The sequence below is a fragment of the Pyricularia grisea genome (genome assembly GCF_004355905.1).
Source record: "Pyricularia grisea strain NI907 chromosome Unknown Pyricularia_grisea_NI907_Scaffold_4, whole genome shotgun sequence".
Lineage (NCBI taxonomy): Eukaryota > Fungi > Ascomycota > Sordariomycetes > Magnaporthales > Pyriculariaceae > Pyricularia > Pyricularia grisea.
In genome coordinates, this window is record NW_022156718.1 from 3,256,159 (window position 1) to 3,281,054 (window position 24,896).

A 24,896-nucleotide genomic window follows, 5' to 3' on the forward strand; every position below is an offset into this window, starting at 1 on the left:
GCCGAGCGAGGTATGATATCGTAAGGTGGTGAGTAAGTAGGTCTGTGCCTAGGTGATGGGTCAGGTTTCCTTTGGAGCAGTTGGTTCTTTCTGCTAGACACAGACCTGTTCTCATACCATATTTATATATATATATAAGTTACGTACCAGCAGTTAGCAACTATGACTGCCCGAGAATGTTTTACTCCGGTCAAATGGGCTCCGGGCTTATTGTCTTCACTGATAGCTTGGCAATGTCAGAATACTTGGTGTGATAACAATGAGACGTGTGTATGGTAAGCTGACACCGGTGCTTACACAAGGCTGTCTAGAAGAATGCTGGTGGCTTTGACAGACATCTATGAATCTGCAAAGAAAGACTACGTATGGTCCAGTTGTATTTATTTCCATTGCAAACACGGGGACTCTATACTCCGCACCAACCCGAGGCCTCGATATATAAGAAAAAGCTTTCTCATAGCCAAGCTGTAAGCGGCCTTCTTATCCACCCGAAATCTTCAGCTCATTGCTTTCCAACTTACCCGCCTTCAGACTCCTTAGCTTCCTTCCAGGAACACGCGTTCTCTTCATCCTCAGAACCCCCGAAAAAGGCCATTTGGGGTTGCCAAGTATAAGACCCAAGGGATTCATCAGGGGTAAAGCTATCCAGCACTCCACGATATCTTATTTAGCACCCAACTTGTATCCACTTAGTGTAACCATCGTAGATGATATGCGTTTCTGAGACTTTATCCCCACACCCAAATCTTATCGAGATTTGTCGGGCCCTGTGGTGAGGGCCTGGGACGGGAGCCAATGAAGCTATTCCCAACTTGGAACGAAGCTTGAAGCGTTATCCAGATGGATCTAAGCCCCATGGTTGAAGTTACATGCCTTTTTTTGGCTGCTACCGCTACTGCTACCGTTACCGCTTGTACTTTGTGCTTTTAGTTCCTAATGTCTGATTTAGCCGAAATCCCACCAATAGAAAGTGGAGTATGGGTGCCACATAAGATACCGTTGGTGCGGATTACTTGACCCTTTATCAGCTTACTCTCTCAATATCTCACCTTTTTAATTCGCAAACACGCCGACGCAAGAAGACAAAAAAATCAAAGTCATTGATTGGACGCTATATGCTTATGTAGGGCTATCACCGGCAACAAGTTGAAGGCCAGGAAGGCACCAGAGGAGGTTATCCATTGGGCAATGGGTTGGAGATCGCGATTCCGAATTCAGCAATTTAGCTCCAGTACCAAGATAACCCTAACTAACTTGGGATCTGCAGGTCGTAGGTGTGGGGTGTGCGGCGGCGTATCAGGTTTGGGTCTGATCTTGGTCTGGAGGTGGTAGTGCCTACGGGTATTAGATGCCTATCTACTTCTTGATAGCTGCTTCTGCCATCCGTAGGTAGAATGAGCTCGAAATTTAAATTCTTTTGGAAGATGGTGAAAGCCTCCATCTTCCAAAAGATTGAGGCTCTTCAACCAATATGCATCCAAATAACTCGCCCTTGTCTTCCATATAAGAAGCTAACCTATCCTGTTCGAGGTTTAGACGGTTTCATGACCATCAAGGCCTGCTGGGTCCATGATTTGACTCTGGTTTCCTTGAGCCTTTCCCCATTAACCAACTGTTGTTTAAAACTAGCAAGACGGGGTTTTCCTCCCTTTCCCCCATCCACCGCAGTTTTTATGACCGTTGAAAAAAAAAAAAAAAAAATAAACCCGCACAAAATAGTCCAATTAACTTTACGGCAACCGCAAATTAGGATAAAAAAAAACCTTTTTACTCCCCAATTCGGGGTCCCACCCCTTAAAATAAGCGACAAATACCCTTCCCGCTGTTTCGCCATCCGCACCATTGGATCGCTATGGCTCGTCCCCGTCAGAGTCCGGTACGAGGAACGGCACGTTTGGTTTAGCGGAGTCGGCCCACCCCCTAGGTGAACAATACATGCGCCTTCCATTTCCAGTAATGTTTATACCGTAGTGGCTGCACCACTAAGGCCAACTAGCTGAGAGGGTGTAGGCTGCGTTTTTGCGTGTCCCGAGACGATTGTTTGCAATGAAGCCAGCAAACCACCCCGAATAAGACTGAAAGCCAATACCAGGATGGTCGCTTTGTACACAGGATATAGTCTCCAGTACCCTAGGAAGCGCCAACTGATTTATATTAGTCTAAGCGGAGGATTGACTGTGCCAAGGTTGCATGACATAATCCCCCGTGAGCCCAGCTGAAGAGTTTTGTAAACGGTGACCGCCTACATTGGCCCCTTTTTCCCCCTAGATATATAACATCGTCCCAGTCGAGAGGAGAAAGAGCCTCCCCCCTCCGGCTTCGGCAGCCTCTTGGGCATCCAACCCGAACCGCAGCAACCTCTTTCCTCAGAGCACCATTCCCCAGTGCCCATTAGTCAGACCGGCACTCTTGAGAACCACGTCGACCTTGACCTCGAGCCAGGCAACCGAATGCTCACCCGGAGGCACTGCATCGTGCTTGATGAGAGGAAGGATGGCGCGGACCACTCCGAGAGGTAGAGCGATCGGCACCGGGCGCCCGAGTTCTCGCTGCCCGGGCGAGGTGGGAGGATCGGCCAACACATTGAGTCTCTGCGGTCCCCGACCCTTAGCATCGGCCAGCTTAAACTTCGATGGCTGTGGACGCCGACTCGCGTGGTTCAACAGGGGGCCCGTTCTTTTTCAACACTCTAAGTCTTCCAAAACATTGCCAATGGCCGGTAGGTACAGAATGTAAGGCTACGTCTTTGCAAATAAACCATGAAGCGGGTCGAAGGCGCCGCACGAAGTGACCTTTGGGCGCCAATTTATCCCCACCAAACTTCCCAACGGTTACTAAACGCAGATCGGGGAGCGTGATTCCTTTTTTGGCCGATCGAAAGCAAGGGATTTTCAAACCAAGTGGTGTTGAATCAGATCCAAAAAAAAGAATATCCTGCTCTCCGACGAAGCCACGAACGCACTCGACCCCGAGACCGAAGAGTCTGTGCAGCCGGTATTCAACCGGGCTTTCGAAGGGAGGGAAGACACATTTTATGACCCGCAAGCTAGCAACGGTACAAATACCTGATAAATCATCTTCCAATAACTGGTATTTCTTGTATCGCAGCAAGTGCGGTCATTCCCGAAAAGAGTAACCTCTTGGAACATGCGATGAAAACATCTTATACCTGCCGCCAGACTAGCTGAAGAAGTGTAGTTGCTCTCTATGCTATAATGTTCCTCGTCATAGCCATGAATGCCTTTTTTTTCGTTTGTTTCACTGTCAGCTAGATAACCAATCTCACTGCCTAATCAATGTCTCGGAGGTGGCCAAGAGAGTTTCTCGACGCGATGCTGAAGCAAGATGTCGATTTCTACAATGATGAAGAAGATACTACAGCGGCCTTGGCTAGTCGAATTGAGGCAGTAAATAATATGAGTTTGGCAGTGACCTCCCTGTGCCGGCTGGCTATGCAGCTTATCTACAAACTGCCGTACTTACAAGGTTCTGAACCAATCTCAGCTCATGTTAGAGATCACAAGTGTCGATATGGCATTGATCATCATCACGCTCTCTGCCGTCGTTGCTTGTGTCGCCCTCGTAATCAATAAATTTTGGATTATCGGGCTAGTGGGCGTCTTTTACAGCCATTTGGAGTCAGCTGGCTGTCATAGGACGTTTCGTTGCCTTATAGTGAAGTGAAACAAGGGGTTATGTTCTTCGATGGTTTCCTTACCTGCCCCTTCTTGTTAGCCAGATGTCAAACCTTGGCTTGGACACCTATATTTCCAACTCTCTCTCTCTCTACCATCACTGTCAGCACTACGTGTGCTGATACGCTATGGTTATAATTTTAGTCTTTAACACGTAGGTTGCCTGGCATGCTCACAAAATCTTTCAGGACCGCATAACTCAGTCATTGATTCTCTCAGAGAGAAAGAGAGAGAAGTATGTAGTGTACATACATTATACATGACGATGCTCAAAATGGCTTCGTTGAGTAAAACAAACAAACACGGCTTTGGTTTGCCGCAAACAAGGTCGAAACAAAATTTTCATGTCCCTTCGGACAATGTAATCAAGCCCAGACTTTCCTGAATTTCTCATCAAACTCTGATTGCAGGAGCCTAAAAGCCTTGAGGACACTTCTCAAGTTGGCCTCGTTCTGCCTTTGCCAGGCAGGCACATCGTCCCATTCCGCTCCGGCCTCGCCATCCGAGTTGTGAGCGCTGGTTCGGTCGCGGCCGTTTACCCTAGCAAAGCCACCAGTAAGCTCGTCCTCCTCCTCATCCTCATCATCGTCCCAAGATTCAAGGACCTTCTTCCCCTTGGTTTTCTTCTTGTTCGTGATCTCATCCAACGGTGTCGACATCTGGGCTTCTGGAATAATGTCATCCTTGCCAACCTCCTGGTCCTCGGTCACCCTGTCAAATACGTCCTGTACGTTCGTCATGTCGGGATATCCCGCTTTGGGGTCGAGAAAGTTGTCTAGACTTGTAACAATCGTAGCCAAAATCAGAGAGAAATCCTTCAGGCGAAACCAAACATCACCTGCTTTGATGCCGTTACCCGTGACTAGTGCATTCAAATCGCCATGCTTAAAAAAGTCGTACAGATAAGCATTCCAAGGCACACCATCTGTGTCGTCAGGATAGATCCTGATATAGGGTACAGCTGACTCCTCGAGAAAAACCCCATCGCGTACAGTCCGACAAAGTTCCTGGATGGAACGAAACGAATCGGTAAAGCCAGATAATGCTGCAAATGGGGATCGGATCTCCGGAGCCTTTCTTGTTTGACACACATGACGACCACTTCCTTGCGCTCCAACGGAATACTTGGAGAATGGTAGCTTATCGTCGGGGCTATCAGCCAGATTCTGACAAATATATGTCTGCACATAGTTTTTGAAGATAGCCAGTGTTTCCCAGTTGTGCTCGCGCAACAGACTCAAGGCCATGGGCGGGAGGTCAGGGAGAATGCCGATAGAAGAAGATTTCTTGACATCCTCTAGCCACTTCTTATCACTGATTCGGGTGACAGGCTGGCGACAGAACAAATGAGACAGTACAAGCAGTAGCTCAAGTACCACTGCACTGGGGTTCCTGTCTACTTGCGCGCAAAGGTTGTGGAAATATCCGCCCTTTAGTAGTGAATGAAAGGCAAAAGCCGAATTCTCGGTGAAATACAGATGACTGATGAGACCTGCAAAGTTGAGGGGTGCACCAGAATCTGAAAGAAGGTGTTGCTGTCGGAGATATTCGATGGAGAAGCGAAGATGATGCTTTACTGCAAGCTCTCCAGATGGTCCGCCAAGGTACAGCAAGTTCTGGGAAAGAAGAGACTGTGCCGCTTGGATTGAAAACTTATTGTTCTGAGTATGGCTGCAAAGTGATAAAGTCCTCAAAATGATTGTAGTTGATACCGGAAACTGTCCTCGAAGGTCCGGGAGCCGTGAAGACATAATCTCGAATGACCTATGGGTAGGGATATTAAAGACCACATTTCCAAGTAGATCAAAACCCCGGCGGCCTGCTCGACCAGATGCCTGGCGGTAGTTCAAAGCAGAAAGAAACACAGAGTCCTCTGAGAATACCACAGTCTTGCAGGGAACGTTGATTCCCAAAGCAAGCGTGCCAGTGGCAATGACCACGGTCAAGAAACCACGGCGGCACAGCATTTCAACACTGGGAACAGGTAGATATCAGCATCGAGTATCCAGAGCAAGTAAGGGTCGGTAGAGGAAACTCACACTTGACGATACTTTCTATTCAAACCGGCGTGGTGTACGCCGACACCCCGTCGCAACGCTTCAATGAATATTTGGTCCAAGTCGGCCCATTTGAGCGAGTGGATGAGCTCTTCAAGCTCGTCAAGTTGACATGCCCTCGAGTTGGCAAAGGAGAATCTGGCATGGGGCGCGTCTGGATCAAAGTACTTCCACTTGCTCACATCCTTTTGACCCTCCTCACGCGCGAGATCCAGTTTAGACATGCCCTCTGCCAGGTCAATCTTATCATGTTTTCGTGTCTGTTTGGTCTCCTTGGTCTTTTCCTGTGTCTTGCTCCATTTCTCGTAGTCGATCATTTTCTTTTGCCACTCCTGACTTGTCTTCTTCCACTCTGATTCATGGTGTTTTAGCTCTGCAATAACAGACTTCATGAGGCTCTCGCACTTCATGCGATCGTAGTTGAAGATTATAGCCGGTAATCCTTGGCGCTGGTGAAGATCTAGAAGCAGTTGAAAGTGCTCTGGAGACACTTTCTGTGCTTTGCGTTTGGCACGGGTCTCCGTGTTTCCGTTGTCACAAAATCGAAGATCATCCCGAACTGCCTCAAAAGGAGATTCTGGGTCCATCATCCAAGGTAATAGACATGCTTTGAGGTCTGCTTCCCAGGCAAGAATCTCGGCCTTTTTGACGATTGCTGGCAGCGCTTGAGAGGGGTCTAGCTTATCTGGAACTGGAAAAGCTGCGTTCTGGTACTTTTTCATGCTGATCCAGAGCTTCAGACAATCCCGGGCCTCCAAACTGATATCTTCCAGCGTCCCTCTGTTTCGATCAACAATGCTCCCGATTGGGTGCACGAAAGAGAACGGACTTTCTCCTTGCTCGTCTAATCCATGGGCTACACCTTTCGCTTGATCGCGGGGTTGGAAACCGTCAAATCTTTCTAGAGGCTTGCCTGATGGCCTGTAGATATACTTGCGCAGGTCGGAGTAGCGTGCAGTGTGCACTATCAACTTCAGATCGTGCCCTTTGGTCTTTTGGGACTCGCTCAGCCATCCAACAAACTCCTGGGGGTTTCCAACTGTGGCTGAGAGGGCAATGATAGGACAGGGCGCCAACAAAAGCAGTTGCTCCCAAACAACACCTTCTTGTGCATTTCCTATGCAGTGGACCTCGTCGAAAATGATGCGTTTAATTCTATGGGCCCATGAGTTTGCCTTCTCTGCATTGGGAGGTGAGAGCAGCATTATTTGCAAAATGTGCGGCACCGTCACAAGAATCTGGCATCCTGTTGGGTTGTTGACACGGTAATCTCGTGTGTGAATAGCCCAAACGCTTCGGCTCCCTGGATGCTTGAAGTTTTTCTTGAAGCGGCCTTGTACTTCGGCAGCAATTTGGTTGACCAGAGCTTTTGTGGGTGCAACATACACTAAAACGTCGTCATCGCTGGACTGCATCACCTTCTTCATGGCGTAAAATGAGATGAAGGTTTTACCGGCAGAGGTTGGAGCAATGACACATAGACTCTTTTCGTCGTCGATGGCATCAAGAACCTCGCGCTGCCAAGCATCTGGCCTGAAAGAAACACGATGGTCATCGTCGGGATCAAAGCCGCGCTCCATATCGGGCCCGTAACGTTCAAGCTGGTGCTCAATAGAAGTGGCCCCATGATATACGCCTTGAGATCGAGCTCGTTCTGTCGAGCCTTGGAGTGCAGCCGCCAGCTCATTGAGCTGACTAGTATACTCATCATCCAGGCATTTGGTCTTCAGCTCGACCACTCTTGTCCAGAACGCTTCCACAATAGCAGCCAAACTCTTGCCTATACCTATCTTCACCTCTTTCTCGAAGATAGTTACAAGTAGCTTGCAGATATACAGCGAGATTTCGGCACCGACAAGGTCTTTTCCAAACGTGATTCCCGATTCGTAGACCCTGACTGCATCCAGTTGAGCTCTGAGACTAGTCATTTTTTGTAGCTCTTTCTTCTTGGTTGCCCATAGCTTTTCCGCGGCTCCCGTTGCGCCTAGCTTTGATGTTGGGCCAGCAGCTGCAGTTAAACTGCCTCCTTGAGCAGATTTGCCCCTGATGTCCTTTTTCTTTTCTGTTTTTCTGGTCTTATCACTCGACTTTTGCCTTCGCTGGTCTTTCCCAGCTGGCCCAGGAGTAGAGCAGGCGGACTTGTCTATCAGGAGTATGTTCTCCGGCGTACCGGCAGTGAGGCTGTCAGCATACTTCTTCGTAGCCGCCGTGAAGCGCTGGCTACGCTTCAATGCCCCATTGTCCAGGGGCTTGGGCTTCTGCTTGATAGAGAGCGTCTTTTTGGAATTGTGCCAGTGCGTCGCCTCTTGGAAGATTTTGGATGCAATAGGTCGCTCAGTAGTCAAGTTCACGTCAACCTTGACGTCCTCGAAGTATTTGTCGAAGGCCGGATGTGCAAATTTCAGCACTGGTCGCATACCGAGAGTCTCCACGGAACTTTTCTCCTCGCCCAATATGGACGAAGTTGGAAGGTTTTGTGCTGGAGAAAGCAGGTAATCCAGTGCTGGCAAGCAATTCAAGCCTGAAAGCATGTTGATCTTTTCGGAGAGCCCCGTGACAGTTGTTGATGTGCTCTGATCCAGAGAGATGCCTTCGGTCTTGCCAACAACGTAATAGAACAACATTCCGTCAAGCATATCATAAGCATCCCACTCAAGATTTGGAAGAAAAGGCTTCCCATCAGATGGAGTTGACTTCTTGATGAGGTAGTTGGAGATGCTTAGCAGCCTCGTCAAGAAGTCAGAAGCTTGTGAGTTGGTGTGTTGCTGCGGGTTACTGGCTCTTTGGACAAGCCTATGATCCATGAGAAGGCCCATGTGAGCCAGAACGCATGCGGTAAGAAGCCGATCAGGGTTTTGATAAGCCAACTCAGAAAGAGCAGCAACTAAAAGTGCTTGCCGCGCAGTCAACGCAGTGCCGTCATCCCAAAAGGCCCAATTGTCGGCCTTGAGGAGAAGCTGGTAGGCCACTTCCCCTAGATCTCCTGTGTCGGATTCAGTCCCGATCCGTTCTTCGGGAAACAACCGATCAGTGCAAGGGATGGGGTCGTCGTGGAATGGTGTGAAAACGGTGGCAGCCACCTACAAAAGTGATATCAGTCAGTATTTGCACTCGGCGTAACGGCAATTATAAGATGTTCACACTTTGGCATTGCTAATGTCAACATCGTCAATAAGGGCGATGCTGTAGCCTCGGCAATTAAGATGGTAGATGAGATGCAGGCACAAGCTGATGTTCTGATCCGCGTTTGGTTCAGGCACTATCAGATTCTGGCGACCATCAGAGCAGATAAAAAACAGTATCGGATTGCTCTTGAGGTGGTTGATGAAATTTTGGTCGTCCAAGTTATCAAAGAGATAAGAGCAACGAGGACGCCTGGCACCGAGGCCGCGATTGAGATGCTCAATCAAGATCCTGCGCGTCAATAGATACTTGATATGATGCTCCTTGGGGGTGTTTGGAGGTATACAGAGTCTCTCGTGGCTTTCCAGCCAAATGACTTGGAAATGACAGTGACGCTGGTCCAGCTCCGTCAAGAACTTCTCAACGGCATAGACAGCGTGAAGAAGTTGGAAACCTTCTAAAAAGCGAAGGCCGGAATTAGTACTTTGATCGGTGCGGAACCCGAATTAACAGAAAGAATAAAGCGTATTAACTCACCACCATAGTTGACTTTTGCCTGAGAAAGGCAGTGTGCCATGAGGACCTCGCCATGGATGGCAAAGAGCTCCTTACCGGCGAAGTCTCCCACGAGATCGACTCGTAAGCCTGACCGCTGTGTATACCAATCTGTCAAAGCTTTCGTTGAGTCCATCTTGGGCTGTTTGGCTAGGCGCGGCTGGGTGTGATGTTTCTATCTGGAATAGTTTTGAATTGAAGTGGAGGAGGAAAAGACCGCTTGCCGCGAAGACTGAGCAATAGGCGAGGGAGATCAATCTTTGGTAAACAGCGGGGTCAGAGCATGCACCTATCATTCAATTTGTGACCTGCAATTGATTTGATTTGCAGAGCAATATTGGATGCCTTATGAGGTATGACAAAGTGAGGGGGTAGACAAAAGTAGAAGGCAGAAGTGACCGGTGCCCGATGTACCTCACATGGGGTAATACAGGAAATGACCGAAAATGGATGCTGCCTTCCTCGTTCCAAATTCTTGGCTGCCGCCCTAGCAATGAACTTCTTAGGGATTCCTCTTATACTCTATCCCTCGCTCTTTATTGATTTGTAGACGGGCATGAAGGCGGGCCTTCCATCTAAGTTGACGATATACTCCTTCATCTCTTAATGACAATTGCTGCCCCTTTTCCATTGCATCCAACCTCAGCTTATAAACGGGATGCGATTCGAATATTTCTTTCTCTCTTTGAGCCAACGCCCTGTATACAAGTAGAAAACGTTGGTTTAAGCAGCCCAGAGAGATAAATGTGTTAGGCGGAGGGGGTAAAAGGACGGGAGAGGGGGGAAGAGAGCCAGATATGGGTATTATGATGATATATGTTCGAGACAGAGTCTAGTCTCTAACTTGGTTCAAACTAACATGTGATACTCTTCTGACTCCTCAGGAGTCATGCCAGGATGGCATATCTTTCGTGGAGGGGGTATTGGACTAAATTGTCCCCAGCAATATCAGTTCTGAAGCTTTCATGCTGTACCGAGGAGGGGTATAATTTCTGATAGACTTACCGCAAGCGCTCTTTTCTTCTCACTTCCCGTGAAATACGATCCATGTCAAGGAATATCTGCGGCCTACTCTTAACTGACAAACCTGCCAGTTCTTCGGTGATACACTCGACTTGGTCGTTGACCGTCTCATTTTGCCGAACTGCCCGCGACTCTGTTTGGTTAGTGGGCTGCTCTAAGGTCGCCCGAGTTGCCTGCGCAGGAACCTCAAGATCTTGTTGGGAAGCCATTGTTACATGCGTAAGGTATGGCGTGGAAGAAGAAGGCGAATGAGGTCCAGCAACGCTGCTCTGTGGGTTTTACAGCGACCCCTTTAGCACTTTATACACGGTTTTAAACGCACATGACAGCAGCAAGTCGGAGAAGCTTGAGGGCTAGCCATCTTCAAGAGTTTGCAAAAGAGGCCTCCAAAAAGCGTTGCTGGGCGTTGCCTACTGCATGCCATCATTTACTTCGTAGCTGCATACCTTAGCTACCAACCTGCCTTGCATACCTAGGGATCAGGCTGTAGGCAGCTACCTACCTAGGTACCTAGGCTGCTAGGTAACGTATAATATCTCGTCGCTGATAATATGTCACCCTTTTTCATAATCGCCTACTAAACCTTTTACTTCTTGACCCTGAATACACGATTGCTTCCACGTTGCTATTATTTCTTTTTTGTGCCGAAATTCTTTAAGACTGTCTCGTTTTTACACAATCTTCGACAAAAAGACGGACATACGAATAGAATTGGTAATGAAATGATAGCAAGAGAGGTTAGAATATTCACGTGCCGGTTGATAAGAGGTATCTTCTTATGAATTTAGAATAAGATTTGCTGGTGTTGCAGAAACGTGAAAACGCGCTCGCTCGTGGATGTGGCGGTTCGGACAACGGCGCTACGCTGCTGTACTCATAAGCTAGTGGGCCACATCACGTGCGTTGAAGTGAGAATTCGGCTTAGCTCAGCCTCATTCGTGCGTGAACAATCGCGAATGGCCCGGCGCGAGTCGCCGGCGATTCTAATTCTATATTGATACATCGCCGGAGCTTATCGTTTAGCTGCGCGTGGTGCATCATCAAAGCCTCTCCAACTGCAGGCTCGTTGCAATTCGACATTTTCTTTCACATTTATTTGCTCATAAGGTCGGTCCAGGTCATTTCCATCGCTCATCGTTAGCTGCTTAACCCTTTGGTAAGTTGCGCTCTGCTCCCTGCGATTTCCTGTTTTGGGTACTCTCAATGCAACGACCTTTTTGCGCCAGCATTTCGTTTTTCATTCGAACCATAGTGGCGGCTTTGTTTCAGGCCTTTCAGGCACATGAAAACACTCCAGTCGCACACGGGAGCTACCTAAGGAATCCCCGCTACATCTCAAGAGACACGAAGCTAACAAGCAGACAATCGAAACCCAGATTACATCATACCTCTCCGCATACCAGCATTACGATCTCTCTCTCATTACTATAGTTGCAGCCACCAACACCTAGCCCACCATGGCCGACGTTGAGAAGAAGGAAGAGCCCGTGGCGACTGAGCAACACGAGAATGACACGGGTGCCGGCGACGATGGCGACGACGAGGTACACAAGCAATTTCCCTGCCCTTGAAAAAAAAGGACAAGAATAAAACAGGAAAAAAAACTCCAAGGCAAAAAAAAGAAAATAAGTTTGAAATATTTCTACAAATGGGCAGGGCTGATGCAGCTTGCACGCAGCAGGAAATCTCGGCGATGAAGAAGAGGGTGGCCGAGATGGAAGAGGAGGCCGCCAAGCTTAGGGAAATGCAAGCGAGCCTCGATTCACAAAGCCAAGAGCTCAGCACCGAGAGCAGGGATGACGTCGACAGCCGCAGCATCTTTGTCGGCAACGTCGACTACTCGGCCTCCCCAGAGGAGATTCAGGCGCACTTCCAGAGCTGCGGCTCCATCAACCGAGTCACCATTCTCCTCGACAAGTTCACTGGCCAGCCCAAGGGGTGAGTCTATTGCACATGTTATTTTTTCAGATACTCTTTTCTTGGGGGAGGTTTTTTTTTTTTTTTTTTTTTTTTTTTTTTTTTTTTTTTTTTTTTTTTTTTTTTTTTGTTGTAGTGTTAACTCTCTTGCGCCACGCAGATTCGCCTACGTCGAGTTCACGGAGCCCTCCCTTGTAGCGCAGGCACTGGTTCTTAACGAGAGCGTCTTCAAGGGCCGAAACATCAAGGTGGGTTGAAGCTCTGCTGACCAGCATTTCTGCCGCCTGGCTAGGGTGCGAATCACAACTAACTCACACTCTGACAGGTTTCTCCGAAGCGGACAAACTACCCAGGAATGAGCAGAGGCCGTGGAAGGGGTCGCGGGCGTGGTGGTTTTGGACGCGGCGGCTTCCCTCCTAGGGGAGGTTACCGAGGTGGCTACCGTGGCCGTGGGCGAGGCTTCACGCCCTACTAGGCGTCGTTCACCATGGCTATTTAGCTGATATTTTTCGGCTTCTACAGCGTACGCATTCGTGCTAACGCTCAAGTTCCCAACGGGGGTTGCAATGACGGTCCTGTTTATGGGCCGATATTTATCTGATTTTTTTTTTTTTTCTGTTCTTTTTTTGCATTCTACGGTGCGGTCTGGGCAACCAGTCCGCACTACTATTCTCGATAAGGATCGATCTCTATTGCAGTGTATGATAGAGCAGAATGTCACGTGAAGAGGAGGAATCCATGAAAGTCTCCGCGATCTATTCTCCTACCGTGATGCATGCGCGGACCCACACAAGAGTTGGAAAACCTGACTGATAAAATACTATGTCATTGCAGATGATTATTCGACTGCGGCTGCTCGGATAACAGCACTGGAAAACGTGTTGTTGTATCTCGCAACTGAAGCAGCCGCCATTCAAGATATGTACCCTACCTATGTAGCAGCTCCCATGCGACTATCAGAGTATCTCATCGAGTCCCACCTGAAGCCGTTGGTCGGAACATGCTTTTTTTGGGTTGCTCTTGGCTCAAGTTTAGGGGATTTTCCCTGAAAATTGGTTTTGTGTTATGTGAAATGGCGTATTAGTATTATGCGATAGGCACCCGTTCCGGATTGCATTACCATCGTGGCGGACCCCAAGGCCAAGACGGGCCACGCGACGTCCGAGATCTGGCACGAGGTCAGGGCCATTCTGCAGGCTGATCGGCACGCGGTCGACAAGCTCGGCCTGTGGAAGGACACGGTCGCCATGTTGTTCACCGACCACGGCCAGTACCTGAGTGACCACGTCTGATCGAAAAGCGGCCCTCTGGCCTCTCCGAGAGCTTGAGGCGGGAGCTATTGATCGTCGGCGGAGCGGGTCTGGCCGAGGGCAAGACCGTGTCTGTCATGATTGAAATGGTAGGTCTGGTTCCTACCATGTTGGAGTTCTCGGGTATTGGGTTGCACTTCCGCCATAACAGCAAATCCCGGGGTGCCCGTGCTGGTCGGCGATGAGACAGCGCGGAAGAAGTTTGCTTTTTTTTCCGAGGGTGACTTCCTCACCTCCAAAGGGCCGCTGTTAGAACAGTCACCATATTCTTACAACATCCCGGCTGGGCTGCAGCACGAAGACACAACTTTCGTCGGCAAGGCTATGTCACTCTGAGACGAGGAGTGGACATGTGTATATCGGCTGCACGAGCCTCCGGGGCTGTACGGTCGTCGGCCGGGACGGACCCGTGCGAAATGCACAACCTTGCTGCTGAATTGGAACACAGAACGCGGGGAGATGCCTGCGAGAAAGAGATATTGAGCTAGTTTGTGGTTCTCATTTCTTGCCGTTTGAGAAGGATCCTAGAGCAGCTCCAGTGAATCTCAAAAGTCCCAGAGAGCAGATGAAAGAGAGATAGAAACAAAGGAGTATAAAGAATGGAGAGTTACAAAAGCAGGCTTGGCATTAGGCGATGTAATGAAGATAACGCCATTGAGCCTGTTAATAGCCAATCTTATAGACACGGCAACAACATAAGTCTGTCAAAGGGGCAGTCATTTACACTTACACCCCTTTATATCAGTCAACTATCTCAATCACTTAAACAAATATTTATGTTTCCTCGGAGGGAGTTCACGAGGTCTTGATAAAGCGAGTTCAGAACTTCGCACAAAGAACCACACATGTCCCGCCGCGGCAAATTCCTGACCTGGTTGGATAGAACTTTAATCTGGTGCGCCATCATATATTATGTCAACCTTGGCTACCATCAGCATTTGTGTGCGTGAAATGACCAATCGCAGTTGATTATCGTGCATAATATCAATTTCGGCAGTTTGGCGCCTTTATTGCATGCTAATCTAGGTGACAAGATTGCTGTATTCCTGTCGTGAAACCCCAGTCTCACTTAATTCTAACTTTGAAGATGCGAGCTTTGTTATCCTGACAACAAGCTCTTTGTAGATCGAACCGTATATCGTAGTTTCTGTGTCCACCCAGCTAGAAGGAAGTACCTGAACCTCACCCTACAAGCATTTCTCGATTCACAGGACGAGAGGTCACTCACCACAACCCATCACCCTTCCCAACTGCTCTCAAACAGCCTCACCAGGCTCCCGAATGCATAACACCCCCTGAGCACACCCCTTGACAAGCACCCCCCAAATGAAGCACGACTCCGTCCTCGCTGTGCTGGCAGGCACGTACGCCATGATAAACCAGACAAACCCCGACTCGGTCCGCACGTGGGGTGACGCCCCGCACGGCCACATCACGTACACGACACACGGCTTCATGTCTGCCGTCATGGCGTCGACGAACCCGGAGCACCGGCCGCCGGGCATCACCAACTCGGCCGAGCAGCAGGCGGACCCCAGCCTGGTAGGCGACTTTGCCACCATCGCCAAGCACACAATGGCGTATGTGGCACCGTACGTCGTCGGCGAGGGGAGCACTGCCAGCAGCGGCGTGCTGGTCCATGGTCCCCTCGCCGTCAACACGCTGCCGAGCTTCGAGGGGAGGATGTGGACCAGGTGGTATACGTTTTATGAGGGCGCGGATGTGCTGTTTTTGAGACTTAATGAGACTGGTGAGGCGGGTGTGTGGTGGAGGAGGATTAGTTGAGTGGGCATTTTGGCGGGCTGTGGGCTTACGGCCTGTGAGGTCACGGGCTAGGGATCCTGTGTTGACCTTTTCATCTTGAAAGTTCGACCAAGTTCTTGAGTTCTCTCGTTTGAAGCTGATAACCCCTGAAAATTCTGATTTGGGGTAATGGGTAATGGCTATGTCCAACTAGTTTCAGCCTTGGTACATAAACTTCACGTATTTATCTCGAATACGCTCTCAGTATGAGGTCCAGGGGCGCTGTACCTCCAAAGACATAGCTGGACTTACTGCTGGGCCTGGCGTAGTCTTTAAAGAAGGCATGCAACCGAGAAGTAGACGAAGAAACTTTGTCAAGGTTCGGTTAGTAGCACTAAGGCATCTTAGGTAGAGAATACAACGTATATATATATATATATATATATGTAAAGTCGCTTCATGAAAGTTTGAGGGTGAAGCGCAAGGAATTACAGAATATATTGGAAGCCACCGGAACTTTGAAGGGTGTATATCAACAAGGTTCGCGCCCATGACAGGGCTATAGATAAATAATAATAATGGCTCTTAACAGTGTTTGATCAGCATCATACATCTCTAACTTGACAACCAGAATTACTAGACATTACAATAACTTGCCGGTAACCAGGCTTCTTCATCATCAATAGCCCCCTTCAATTACTATCGACTTGATGACCATGCTCATGCTCAAATGACCAAGAGAACATGTTTAAAAATGCCAAGTTACCATACGTAAAGGACCCTTTCCTGTGACGTAAACTCTTGGCCTGCAGCCTGCTGGAAGGAGTTGGCGCTAGTAATAGCCAAAGTACTGTACATATTTGCGCGTATCAACAGCTTTGAGCCTGCGCTGATTTCGACGAATTGGGTATCAATACACCTCACGTAGTAAATCGTCTTTGCATGCATGGTTGTGTATAACCCTGGTCTCATCTATCCGGTTTTTAGGGAACATCAAACTGTGCGATTCGGGAAAAAATCAGAGACGTGACGATCTAGTGGACCACTTCAAAAGGACAGCACAGAATCAGGTCGTGCACCTCAATACTCGGAATGATGCCTAAGCAGTCAACATTGATGAAAATGCCACTGGTTATCAGGTTTGGTTGGTAGTTCCCAGTTCCGAAAGGTGAGGTCGTCGGTTGGCGTAGGGACTATCTCATATTGAAGAGTAGAACAAGAAGGAAGCTCCCTGCCGAGGTGAAGGTAGCCGAGCTTTGGTGCCCCCATAATTTATTCCTTTGTTAGATGTGACAGCATTTCATGGCGGCAGCAAGAGCTGAAATATTCAAAGAATATCTGCACAATATTCCTCCAAACAATGTGCCCGATCAGCTTGCCAGCCGCGAAGCCAATATAGTCGAAACGGGTGTATAGTAAAGCAGCTGGGACTTTAAAAAGAAACACCAAGTCTATTATTGCGATTAGTAATATTTTGAGCGGTCGGTGTTCCATGCCCTGGTTGGTAGCGAGCACCTTATTGTCAAAGCGATAGTTGATATGACAACAAGCAGTACAAGGAGGAACACCTGCATGTTGAAGTGGCGACTCCTACAGCTAAAGGTTCCTCGAAACCCTACGCAAAACTGTTTCATCGTGCTTTATTGACTTGAAATGCGGGAAATCGATATCCCGGGTAAGCTACTGAGCTAAGATATTCAAACCTTTTAACAAGGATAGGGCTTTTGGCCAAATCCCAGCTATACAAGTTGTGAGACTAGGAGCATCAAGCACCTCACTGTCAGAAGATACTTTGGACCGATGTCTGCTCCAAGAGTCCGTTTGATCACCGCTGAAATCTCTCTTGACCGTAAGGACGAGATCCAGGGAGATTTGGACTAGGTCGATGGGCATTAACCAGTAGCGGGTTAGGGTCGGGCTTGAGTATGGGAGAGCAGCTGATACGGCAGGTAGGTAATTAGGTAGGTAGTTGGATATGTAACTGTGTAGGTGGCCACGGGATGCAATGCGAAGCTCGATATATCTGAGGTGCGCCATATAAATAGCAATAAGGTTAGACCAAAAGAGGCAAATGTGACTCAGCCTTCAACATTCGTCATCAGTGGCTTGATAAGTCGCCAGCCAAAATGGGCGAGAGGTGTTTGAGTCGAGGAGTGGCTTAGTGTCTGTCGAAAATGGCATTGTTTGTTACACTCGAATTGTTGAAGCTTTTAAAGAAAGAAGACCTCAAGTCATCCCAGAATCTCGCCAAGGTGATGCCAATGAGAAGCCAAAATGGAAAGAAAGCTGGGGACGATCAAGTTTGGGTTTTCTTCACCATAATCTTACCGCCTAAGACTAAAGCGAAGCCAATGTTGCCGCATGCGCGTCAGCACTGGGAGTAGCGGAAATACATAGTATGTACTGTAGAGTAGGTACCTAGGTAGGTATGCTCGGGAAGCTATTATTAAAAATAGATCTCGATAGAAATTGGCACGGAACGTCGGCGGCGTGCAAAGAAAAAGGAATGCTCCACATCATTAAAAACTGCAGTCAATCACACAAGAGGTCGTAGTAGAAAAAAAAAAACCCCCCAAAAGGCGGCGGAGGATGTTATCGACCAGACTACCACTCAGAGGTCAAAACACCGTGCCGCTGTGCCGTGCGCACTGAATTCTGACTTCAAGACTCCGCCACGCCACCGACATCAATTGGCTGTGGTTTGATTTTGGGCTGCCTTTGGTTGGCAAATCTGGGAACCGAACTACAAGTGCGTCCTGTACCTACCCGCAGCGACTGCAACTGTACAGTACAGTACAAGTAAAGGTTCAGTTCAGTGCAGTTCAAGTTCAGGTAAGTAATGTGGTCTGTGCTTGCGTCGCCGCTCAAGTGCTTTCTCACCAAGGATCAACCGCCTCCCTGGACCCTCCCCACTTCAACTCCAGCTGCTCCTGTCACTTTGGCAGCCACTGGATTCTATCTATAACAGACCTTCCATCCCAGATACTTTACATTACTCCCTCACCCGGCTGGTCCCGAAATTCCTCCGTCTACGGCGACAATTGGCGAACCTCCGAAGCGATTCATCTTCCAGTCGACGACCCGCACACACAAAAACGTTGTTCAATTTCAACGCCGACCAAGACGAACGAAAAAATAAGGCCAAGACCCCGGTCGAATCCAAACTGAAGAAAGCGGGGGAGCGAACCTGAAAGAGTCAAGACACAGCCTCCAAAGGCGAAGCTGCTGTCATTTGCTTGCACCCACCGGTCGCCGCCCGCAGCCCGCAGACGCGTCACCAGCCCGCTCCGCACCATTGATTTTGCAACCCGACGCCGCCATAGACTTCGACGGAGGTCCACGAAGTCCGGCCCTCTCGTTAGTGTCTTATAATACGTCACTGACCCAAACACCACCAAAGTGTCACGACTGGAGCCATCCACCCCCGCACATCGCAAAGATGAGCAACTCACGGATAGACTCGGGCTTGCCGGCGTAAGTGATACTCGCAACAAGAAATCCCCACAAACTCTGGTCACAGTTGATTCTGGATATTCTGTTGCTGTTACTTGTGGTACTGACTGTTGTTTGTGCAATACAGCCAACCGAATTTGCGAGTGACAAGTAATGACAACCCGACGCTTCCTACAGATGTCTGATATGTAATCCAAGTACACTTTCTAACATGAATGCTTCCAGTTATCGCCGCCGACGGGCTTTACAAGCGAGATGTTTTCAGTATGTTGCCCGAACATTAACCTAGTCGACCGTATCTAACGTCACATCCAGGGTTCCCCGATCCATTCGCCGTGGCTACCATCAACGGCGAGCAGACCAAGACCACATCGGTATCAAAGAGGACGCTCAACCCCTACTGGAATGAAAGTTTTGATTTGTAAGTTTGCTCCGGCGTCACCTTGGCCGCTCAGGCTATTCAAAACTAACTACTCTTGGCGCACAGTCGAGTAAACGAGGACAGCATACTGGCGGTGCAAGTGTTCGATCAGAAGAAATTCAAGAAAAAGGACCAAGGGTTCCTTGGCGTCATCAACATTCGCATCGGAGACATCATTGAATTAGCTGCCGATGCCGACGGTACTGCATGCTCACATCTGCTGCTGATTTTGTGACAAAGACAAACTAACCCTTTTGGCAACCATATAGATCAGATGCTCACACGAGACTTGAAGAAGTCGACCGACAATTTGGTGGTGCACGGCAAGCTGATTGTAAACCTGTCGACCAACTTATCAACCCCGGCACGGGGCCAGCAACAACTCGCTATACCCCATCGACCAGCGGTCGGAACTCCTCAGCCATCTTCAGCATCCTCACTGGCGGCAGGAACTGTCGATAACAGACCAAACTCGGCCATGGGTGGATCCAACGGCTCTATGCATTCACCACAACCCGCACATCGCCCTGTCAGCATGAATGCTACACCCACAGGGCCTCAGAATGGCGCTTCCTCACAGAATCGGAATAGTAGTGCTATGAGTCCATTTGAGGATGCGCAAGGTCGTCTGCCTGCTGGGTGGGAGAGGAGGGAGGATAACTTGGGAAGGACGTATTATGTGGATCATAACACTCGCACCACGAGCTGGAACCGGCCTACAGCGGCTGGCGGTGCTGCAGAGTCACGGAACGCTCAGGAAGCTGCCACCCAGGTCGAACGACAGCGCCACCAGAATCGCACACTACCCGAGGATCGTACCGGTGCAAACTCGCCGACTCTGCAGCAGCAGCAACAGCAGCAGCAGCAGGCCGCTGCGCAGGCAGCCAACAACCAAACCATGATGCACACGGGTGCTACGAGTCCCGGTACTGGAGAGTTGCCGCCCGGCTGGGAACAAAGGTTTACTCCCGAGGGCCGACCTTACTTTGTCGACCATAACACCAGGACCACAACCTGGGTTGACCCTCGCCGGCAGCAGTACATTAGGATGTACGGTGGCCAGAACAATGCCAATGGTACTATTCAGCAACAACCAGTCTCACAACTGGGTCCGTTGCCGAGCGGATGGGAAATGCGGTTGACCAACACCGCCAGGGTCTATTTCGTGGACCATAACACTAAAACCACGACGTGGGATGACCCTAGGTTACCGTCATCTCTGGACCAGAACGTCCCGCAGTACAAGCGCGACTTCAGAAGGAAGCTCATTTACTTCCGCTCGCAACCTGCTATGCGGATACTTCAGGGCCAGTGCCACATCAAGGTGCGGCGGTCTCACATTTTCGAGGACTCCTTTGCCGAGATATCTCGCCAGTCAGCGACAGACCTGAAGAAGAGGTTGATGATCAAGTTCGACGGCGAAGACGGTCTGGATTATGGTGGTCTCTCGAGAGAGTTCTTCTTCTTGCTCTCACACGAGATGTTCAACCCTTTCTACTGTCTCTTCGAGTACTCGGCACACGACAACTACACCCTCCAGATCAACCCCCACTCCGGAATCAACCCAGAGCATCTCAACTATTTCAAGTTTATTGGGCGGGTTGTTGGGTTGGCTATATTCCACCGACGATTCCTGGACGCCTTCTTCATTGGGGCTCTTTACAAGATGGTTCTGGGCAAGTCGGTGGCTTTGGCTGACATGGAGGGTGTAGATGCCGATTTCCACCGGTCTCTGCAATGGATGCTAGACAATGACATTTCGGGTGGCATTTTGGAACAAACCTTTTCGACCGAGGATGAGCGGTTCGGCGTCATAACCGTCGAAGACTTGATCCCGAACGGCAGAAATATCGACGTCACAAACGAGAACAAGAAGGAATACGTGGACCTGATGGTCAAGTGGAGGATCGAGAAGCGCATTGCAGAGCAGTTCGAGGCATTCAAGACGGGTTTCCATGAACTGATCCCTCAGGACTTGATTAATGTTTTCGACGAGCGCGAACTTGAACTGCTGATTGGTGGAATCGCGGAAATCGATGTGGACGATTGGAAGAAGCATACGGACTACCGAGGATACACCGAGCAGGACGAGGTAATCCAGTTCTTCTGGCAGACTGTAAGATCATGGGATGGGGAGCAGAAGTCACGTCTTCTGCAATTCACTACCGGTACATCCCGTATCCCAGTGAACGGTTTTAAGGATTTGCAGGGAAGTGATGGACCGCGTCGTTTCACGATTGAAAAAGCGGGCGAGATCAACAACCTACCCAAGGCGCATACGTGGTAAGTTGGGATTGTTTACGACTGTAAAAACCTTGTGATTTGAAGTGCTAACATATTTGACCTCAGTTTCAACCGTTTGGACCTTCCTCCATATAAGTCATTGGAGATGCTCCAGCAAAAGATGACTATTGCTGTTGAGGAGACGATGGGTTTCGGCCAGGAGTAGTCGTAACCGATACATTACTTGTCTTCTTGTATGTGTATAGAAGCCAGGAGCGCAAGACCGTATGGAAATGGGGAAATGTTACACACCAGTCTTTTTTCTTTCTTTTTGATTCGAAACATATTTATCCGAACAGCGCCTGGGGACTGTCGGTTTATTGGACAGCACTCGTTGAATTTCCTTAGTGAAGAATCAGCTTACATTAATAAACATTTAAGTGTGACTGCTTACAGGCATGTGTTTGAGTCACTTTTCTTTTTTCGAAGTTGGAAGAATTCGTCTGTAGTATCCAACCCTTGAGTGAGTCGATCAACAAGCGAGACCGTCTATGATATCTCTTGGCTAACATCCCGTTGCCATTAAACTTTTGTAGACTGGTCTCGGCTGCCTACATTGCATCAAAGCTCTTTTTTTAAACGTTTACCCAGGTCGGAGAGATTGGCAGGGAACTGCAAAACCAAAAGCAAATCCTATTTTTTTTTTAAAAAAAAAAAAAATTTACTATCGGTACAAACATCAAACCCTGGATAAGCATTTCCTAGCTTTATCATACGATAGCTCTAGCTCGCATTCTGTCGTATTTGGGCTGCCGCAGATTTGCGATGGAAAAAGCCGTAAAAAAAAAAAAGCTCATATCCACAACCAAAATGGGACACTTCCCAGGTTTGACCAAAAAGCATGTATTTTTATCACATATACAGCCAATACAAAGAAGAGTTGGTGAAATAACCACAGCTGCGTCTATGCCCGTCCCCCGTCTCTTTCCATTCTAACCTGTCAACAACGGGTGGTTCCCAATTTCCATCCCAGCAAACCCTCCTGGCCGCACTTTCATGCACGTCTGTCCATTCAAGACGCAAGAGCCCCCCAACACACGGCAAAAAGGAAACGTCGCCCCATCAACATCTACTTCCTGTACCACATCCTGGTGATCTTGGTGTTGCGCATCTTGCGCTGCAGCTGGAAGATGCCGTACATGAGAGCCTCCGAGGTAGGGGGGCAACCGGGGACGTAGACGTCAACGGGGACGATCCTGTCGCAGCCGCGGACGACGCTGTAGCTGTAGTGGTAGTAGCCGCCGCCGTTGGCGCAGCTGCCCATGCTGATGACCCAGCGGGGCTCGGGCATCTGGTCGTAGACCTGACGGAGGGCGGGGGCCATCTTGTTGGTCAGGGTACCGGCGACGATCATGACGTCCGACTGACGGGGAGAGGCACGGAAAATGATACCCAGACGATCCTGATCGTACCGCGGGGTCGAGAGGTGCATCATCTCGACGGCGCAGCAGGCGAGACCGAAGGTCATGGGCCAGAGGGAGGATTGGCGGCCCCAGTTGGCTATGATGTCGAGAGTGGTGCTGTTTTTAGGAGATTAGTGTGTCGGAAGAATTACGCTATGGTGGTGGATTGGTGCAGGGCCGGTGGAAAGAGCTTTAGACTCTGGAGCCCATGGGCAATGGCTGGGGCAAGGCCCAGATAGTAAGAGCTATATTTGAACATGTCCATCATCGACGTACAGAGCATATTGAATCACACCCTTGGTACCCTCCTGGCTAGGCAGCGGTACCTCCTTCCGCTCGGGCCTGGCAAGGCCGGTCGACGACTGGGCAGCAGGGACGGCGGCGGGTGACCTTGACGACGACGAGAGCGCGGCGACTGATCGGTACGGAATGAGAGACGCGGTCGGCTTTACTGTTGGGTCAAAAGGGTTTTCCCAGGGGGTCAGCCATGCGGGCTCTTTTTGACACGCGATCAATCAATTGATTAATTTGCCGCCGATTGACAGCCGCCGAAAATCAAAGACGGCAAAAGACATACACCTCATGGCCATCGAGGCCGTGGTCCGCAATGAGCTAGCCATTTCGATGTTTGTGTGAATTGAATTGCTCGGAGGCTTCCAAGCGGGTAGAGTGGAGATTGGTCTGTATGAATCCGGTGCTGGCTGGAGAGAACGCTCGAGACAAATTGGTTTCGGCGGTCGGTCGTCGGGGTAGGGTGTTGGGATTTGTGTCGATGTCGCGCCCCTCGCGGCAACTTCTTTCTTTGAGATTGCAGTGCTTGTCACCGGCGACGACGTTTGGATATCCGAGAGCCTTTTTGCCTCCACGCTAATTACAAATGAATGATTGGTTGAGGCTGGTTTAAGTGGGGCACAAGCTTGCATGTGTTCCGGCAAGCTTGGGAATTCTGGGCTCAAGTTCTCCACAATTTACTGCCAATCAAAGTCAATTTCTTGCTTTCGATGATGCGGAAACCCGTACAAAGAGCATCTTATCGCCTTTTCTCTAAACCTTTTGGCCTCTTTCGTCTCAATTTTTATTGAAGGCAACCCTGTGACTGATTCGATATGGACAAATCACAACGTCCAAGGCTTCCATACATAATACTATTATTATGAAATAATTTGACATACGGGCAGTCTTTTCAAAATAAGGCTCTGCACGCCTGAAGCTTGAGGGCAAATTGGGACGGTTCAGAAGCGCATCTTCAAAATGTCGACCACCTGATTTTCGAGTCTCCTCTATTAGGAGACTACTTATAATCTGCAGGCAATCAGAAAGCATTTATTGGTTAAACCGCGTAGCTACATGTTTAACATCATGCATCTTTGTCTTTTTACCTTTTGCACGCTGTCTTTGCGGCTACATTCCAAAATGTCCAGTCCGGTTTCTTTTTTCTTCATTCTTGCTACTTATACAACTGCAAATATTTTCTTTTGCTAATTTAGCACCGATTTCTTCCCATGTCACTTACAGCTGTGTAACTATGCCGGCAAAAGCCTTTGCCGTCCGTATCCGTACTACTCTTAAATATTCATCTCCAAACAGATAATCACCAAGTTTTTACTCAAAAAAGTACTACTTAGGGGTGGCTAACCCGAAGAATAATAATACATGATAAAACAGGTCAAAGCCATGTTTTTACTCTCGAATAAACTGTAGATACCAGAGCAACCTGAAACATAGAATCTTGCAGGTTTGTCATTCAAGCCAGAGACCGGTTGAAACCGGAATGCCAGCCAATATGCTTGCCTATATTGTCAAAGTCTTTACATTGGTTTAGTAAACCCATTTCGTATGCGGAATATGCGCAAAGCACTTCGGTTTAGTCAGGTCATGGACGCCTACAGTCCCGGTTTCAGTACATGGCTATA

The 24,896-nt window shown here is 49.0% G+C and overlaps 7 protein-coding genes across 7 annotated transcripts; 4 read left to right on the forward strand and 3 right to left on the reverse strand.

Moving 5' to 3' along the window:
- Positions 1-3,883: 3,883 nt before the first annotated feature.
- On the reverse strand, positions 3,884-9,608 carry PgNI_07674 (uncharacterized protein). Its single transcript, XM_031127684.1, has 4 exons — positions 9,413-9,608; positions 8,896-9,332; positions 5,735-8,832; positions 3,884-5,669 (listed from the first exon to the last, which is right to left on the reverse strand). Exons 1-4 carry the CDS (start codon positions 9,564-9,566, stop codon positions 4,061-4,063), a joined length of 5,298 nt encoding a protein of 1,765 aa, XP_030981740.1. The 5' UTR covers positions 9,567-9,608; the 3' UTR covers positions 3,884-4,060.
- Positions 9,609-10,043: 435 nt separating this feature from the next.
- On the reverse strand, positions 10,044-10,678 carry PgNI_07675 (uncharacterized protein; the record flags this gene model as incomplete). The annotated part of the gene is made up of 3 exons (XM_031127685.1): positions 10,436-10,678; positions 10,290-10,358; positions 10,044-10,128 (listed from the first exon to the last, which is right to left on the reverse strand). Coding segments are annotated over exons 1-3 (381 nt in total), but the record flags the coding sequence as incomplete, so codon positions are not given.
- Positions 10,679-11,462: 784 nt separating this feature from the next.
- Positions 11,463-13,349, forward strand: PgNI_07676 (uncharacterized protein). Its single transcript, XM_031127686.1, has 5 exons — positions 11,463-11,609; positions 11,830-11,997; positions 12,132-12,391; positions 12,531-12,618; positions 12,696-13,349. The coding sequence occupies exons 2-5, from the start codon at positions 11,911-11,913 to the stop codon at positions 12,843-12,845; spliced, it is 585 nt and encodes a 194-aa protein (XP_030981714.1). The 5' UTR covers positions 11,463-11,609; positions 11,830-11,910; the 3' UTR covers positions 12,846-13,349.
- Positions 13,350-13,757: 408 nt separating this feature from the next.
- PgNI_07677 (uncharacterized protein) lies at positions 13,758-13,865 on the forward strand (the record flags this gene model as incomplete). Its single annotated transcript, XM_031127687.1, has 1 exon — positions 13,758-13,865. The coding sequence occupies one exon, from the start codon at positions 13,758-13,760 to the stop codon at positions 13,863-13,865; it is 108 nt and encodes a 35-aa protein (XP_030981741.1).
- Positions 13,866-15,006: 1,141 nt separating this feature from the next.
- PgNI_07678 (uncharacterized protein) lies at positions 15,007-15,465 on the forward strand (the record flags this gene model as incomplete). The annotated part of the gene is made up of 1 exon (XM_031127688.1): positions 15,007-15,465. The coding sequence occupies one exon, from the start codon at positions 15,007-15,009 to the stop codon at positions 15,463-15,465; it is 459 nt and encodes a 152-aa protein (XP_030981713.1).
- Positions 15,466-18,211: 2,746 nt separating this feature from the next.
- Positions 18,212-22,008, forward strand: PgNI_07679 (uncharacterized protein). Its single transcript, XM_031127689.1, has 7 exons — positions 18,212-18,897; positions 19,004-19,026; positions 19,102-19,140; positions 19,192-19,297; positions 19,364-19,497; positions 19,567-21,580; positions 21,647-22,008. The coding sequence occupies exons 1-7, from the start codon at positions 18,863-18,865 to the stop codon at positions 21,744-21,746; spliced, it is 2,451 nt and encodes an 816-aa protein (XP_030981738.1). The 5' UTR covers positions 18,212-18,862; the 3' UTR covers positions 21,747-22,008.
- Positions 22,009-22,265: 257 nt separating this feature from the next.
- PgNI_07680 (uncharacterized protein) lies at positions 22,266-23,802 on the reverse strand. Its single transcript, XM_031127690.1, has 3 exons — positions 23,561-23,802; positions 23,260-23,434; positions 22,266-23,100 (listed from the first exon to the last, which is right to left on the reverse strand). Exons 1-3 carry the CDS (start codon positions 23,601-23,603, stop codon positions 22,650-22,652), a joined length of 669 nt encoding a protein of 222 aa, XP_030980884.1. The 5' UTR covers positions 23,604-23,802; the 3' UTR covers positions 22,266-22,649.
- Positions 23,803-24,896: the final 1,094 nt, after the last annotated feature.

Excerpts from the sequence above, each read along its gene's own strand:
- PgNI_07676 (XM_031127686.1), top strand. The coding sequence starts at position 11,911 with ATGGCCGACGTTGAGAAGAAGGAAGAGCCCGTGGCGACTGAGCAACAC. Across the intron at positions 11,998-12,131 it reads GCGACGATGGCGACGACGAG|CAGGAAATCTCGGCGATGAA; the intron begins GTACACAAGCAA and ends GCTTGCACGCAG. Across the intron at positions 12,392-12,530 it reads TTCACTGGCCAGCCCAAGGG|ATTCGCCTACGTCGAGTTCA; the intron begins GTGAGTCTATTG and ends TGCGCCACGCAG.
- PgNI_07680 (XM_031127690.1), bottom strand. The coding sequence starts at position 23,603 with ATGGCTAGCTCATTGCGGACCACGGCCTCGATGGCCATGAGGT. Across the intron at positions 23,435-23,560 it reads GGCCTCGATGGCCATGAGGT|TAAAGCCGACCGCGTCTCTC; the intron begins GTATGTCTTTTG and ends TTGACCCAACAG. Across the intron at positions 23,101-23,259 it reads GGTGTGATTCAATATGCTCT|CACCACTCTCGACATCATAG; the intron begins GTACGTCGATGA and ends TCCTAAAAACAG.
- PgNI_07679 (XM_031127689.1), top strand. The coding sequence starts at position 18,863 with ATGAGCAACTCACGGATAGACTCGGGCTTGCCGGC. Across the intron at positions 19,027-19,101 it reads ACCGAATTTGCGAGTGACAA|TTATCGCCGCCGACGGGCTT; the intron begins GTAATGACAACC and ends GAATGCTTCCAG. Across the intron at positions 19,141-19,191 it reads TTACAAGCGAGATGTTTTCA|GGTTCCCCGATCCATTCGCC; the intron begins GTATGTTGCCCG and ends CGTCACATCCAG.
- PgNI_07674 (XM_031127684.1), bottom strand. The coding sequence starts at position 9,566 with ATGGACTCAACGAAAGCTTTGACAGATTGGTATACACAGCGGTCAGGC. Across the intron at positions 9,333-9,412 it reads GGCAAAAGTCAACTATGGTG|AAGGTTTCCAACTTCTTCAC; the intron begins GTGAGTTAATAC and ends TTCGCTTTTTAG. Across the intron at positions 5,670-5,734 it reads AATAGAAAGTATCGTCAAGT|TGTTGAAATGCTGTGCCGCC; the intron begins GTGAGTTTCCTC and ends ACCTGTTCCCAG.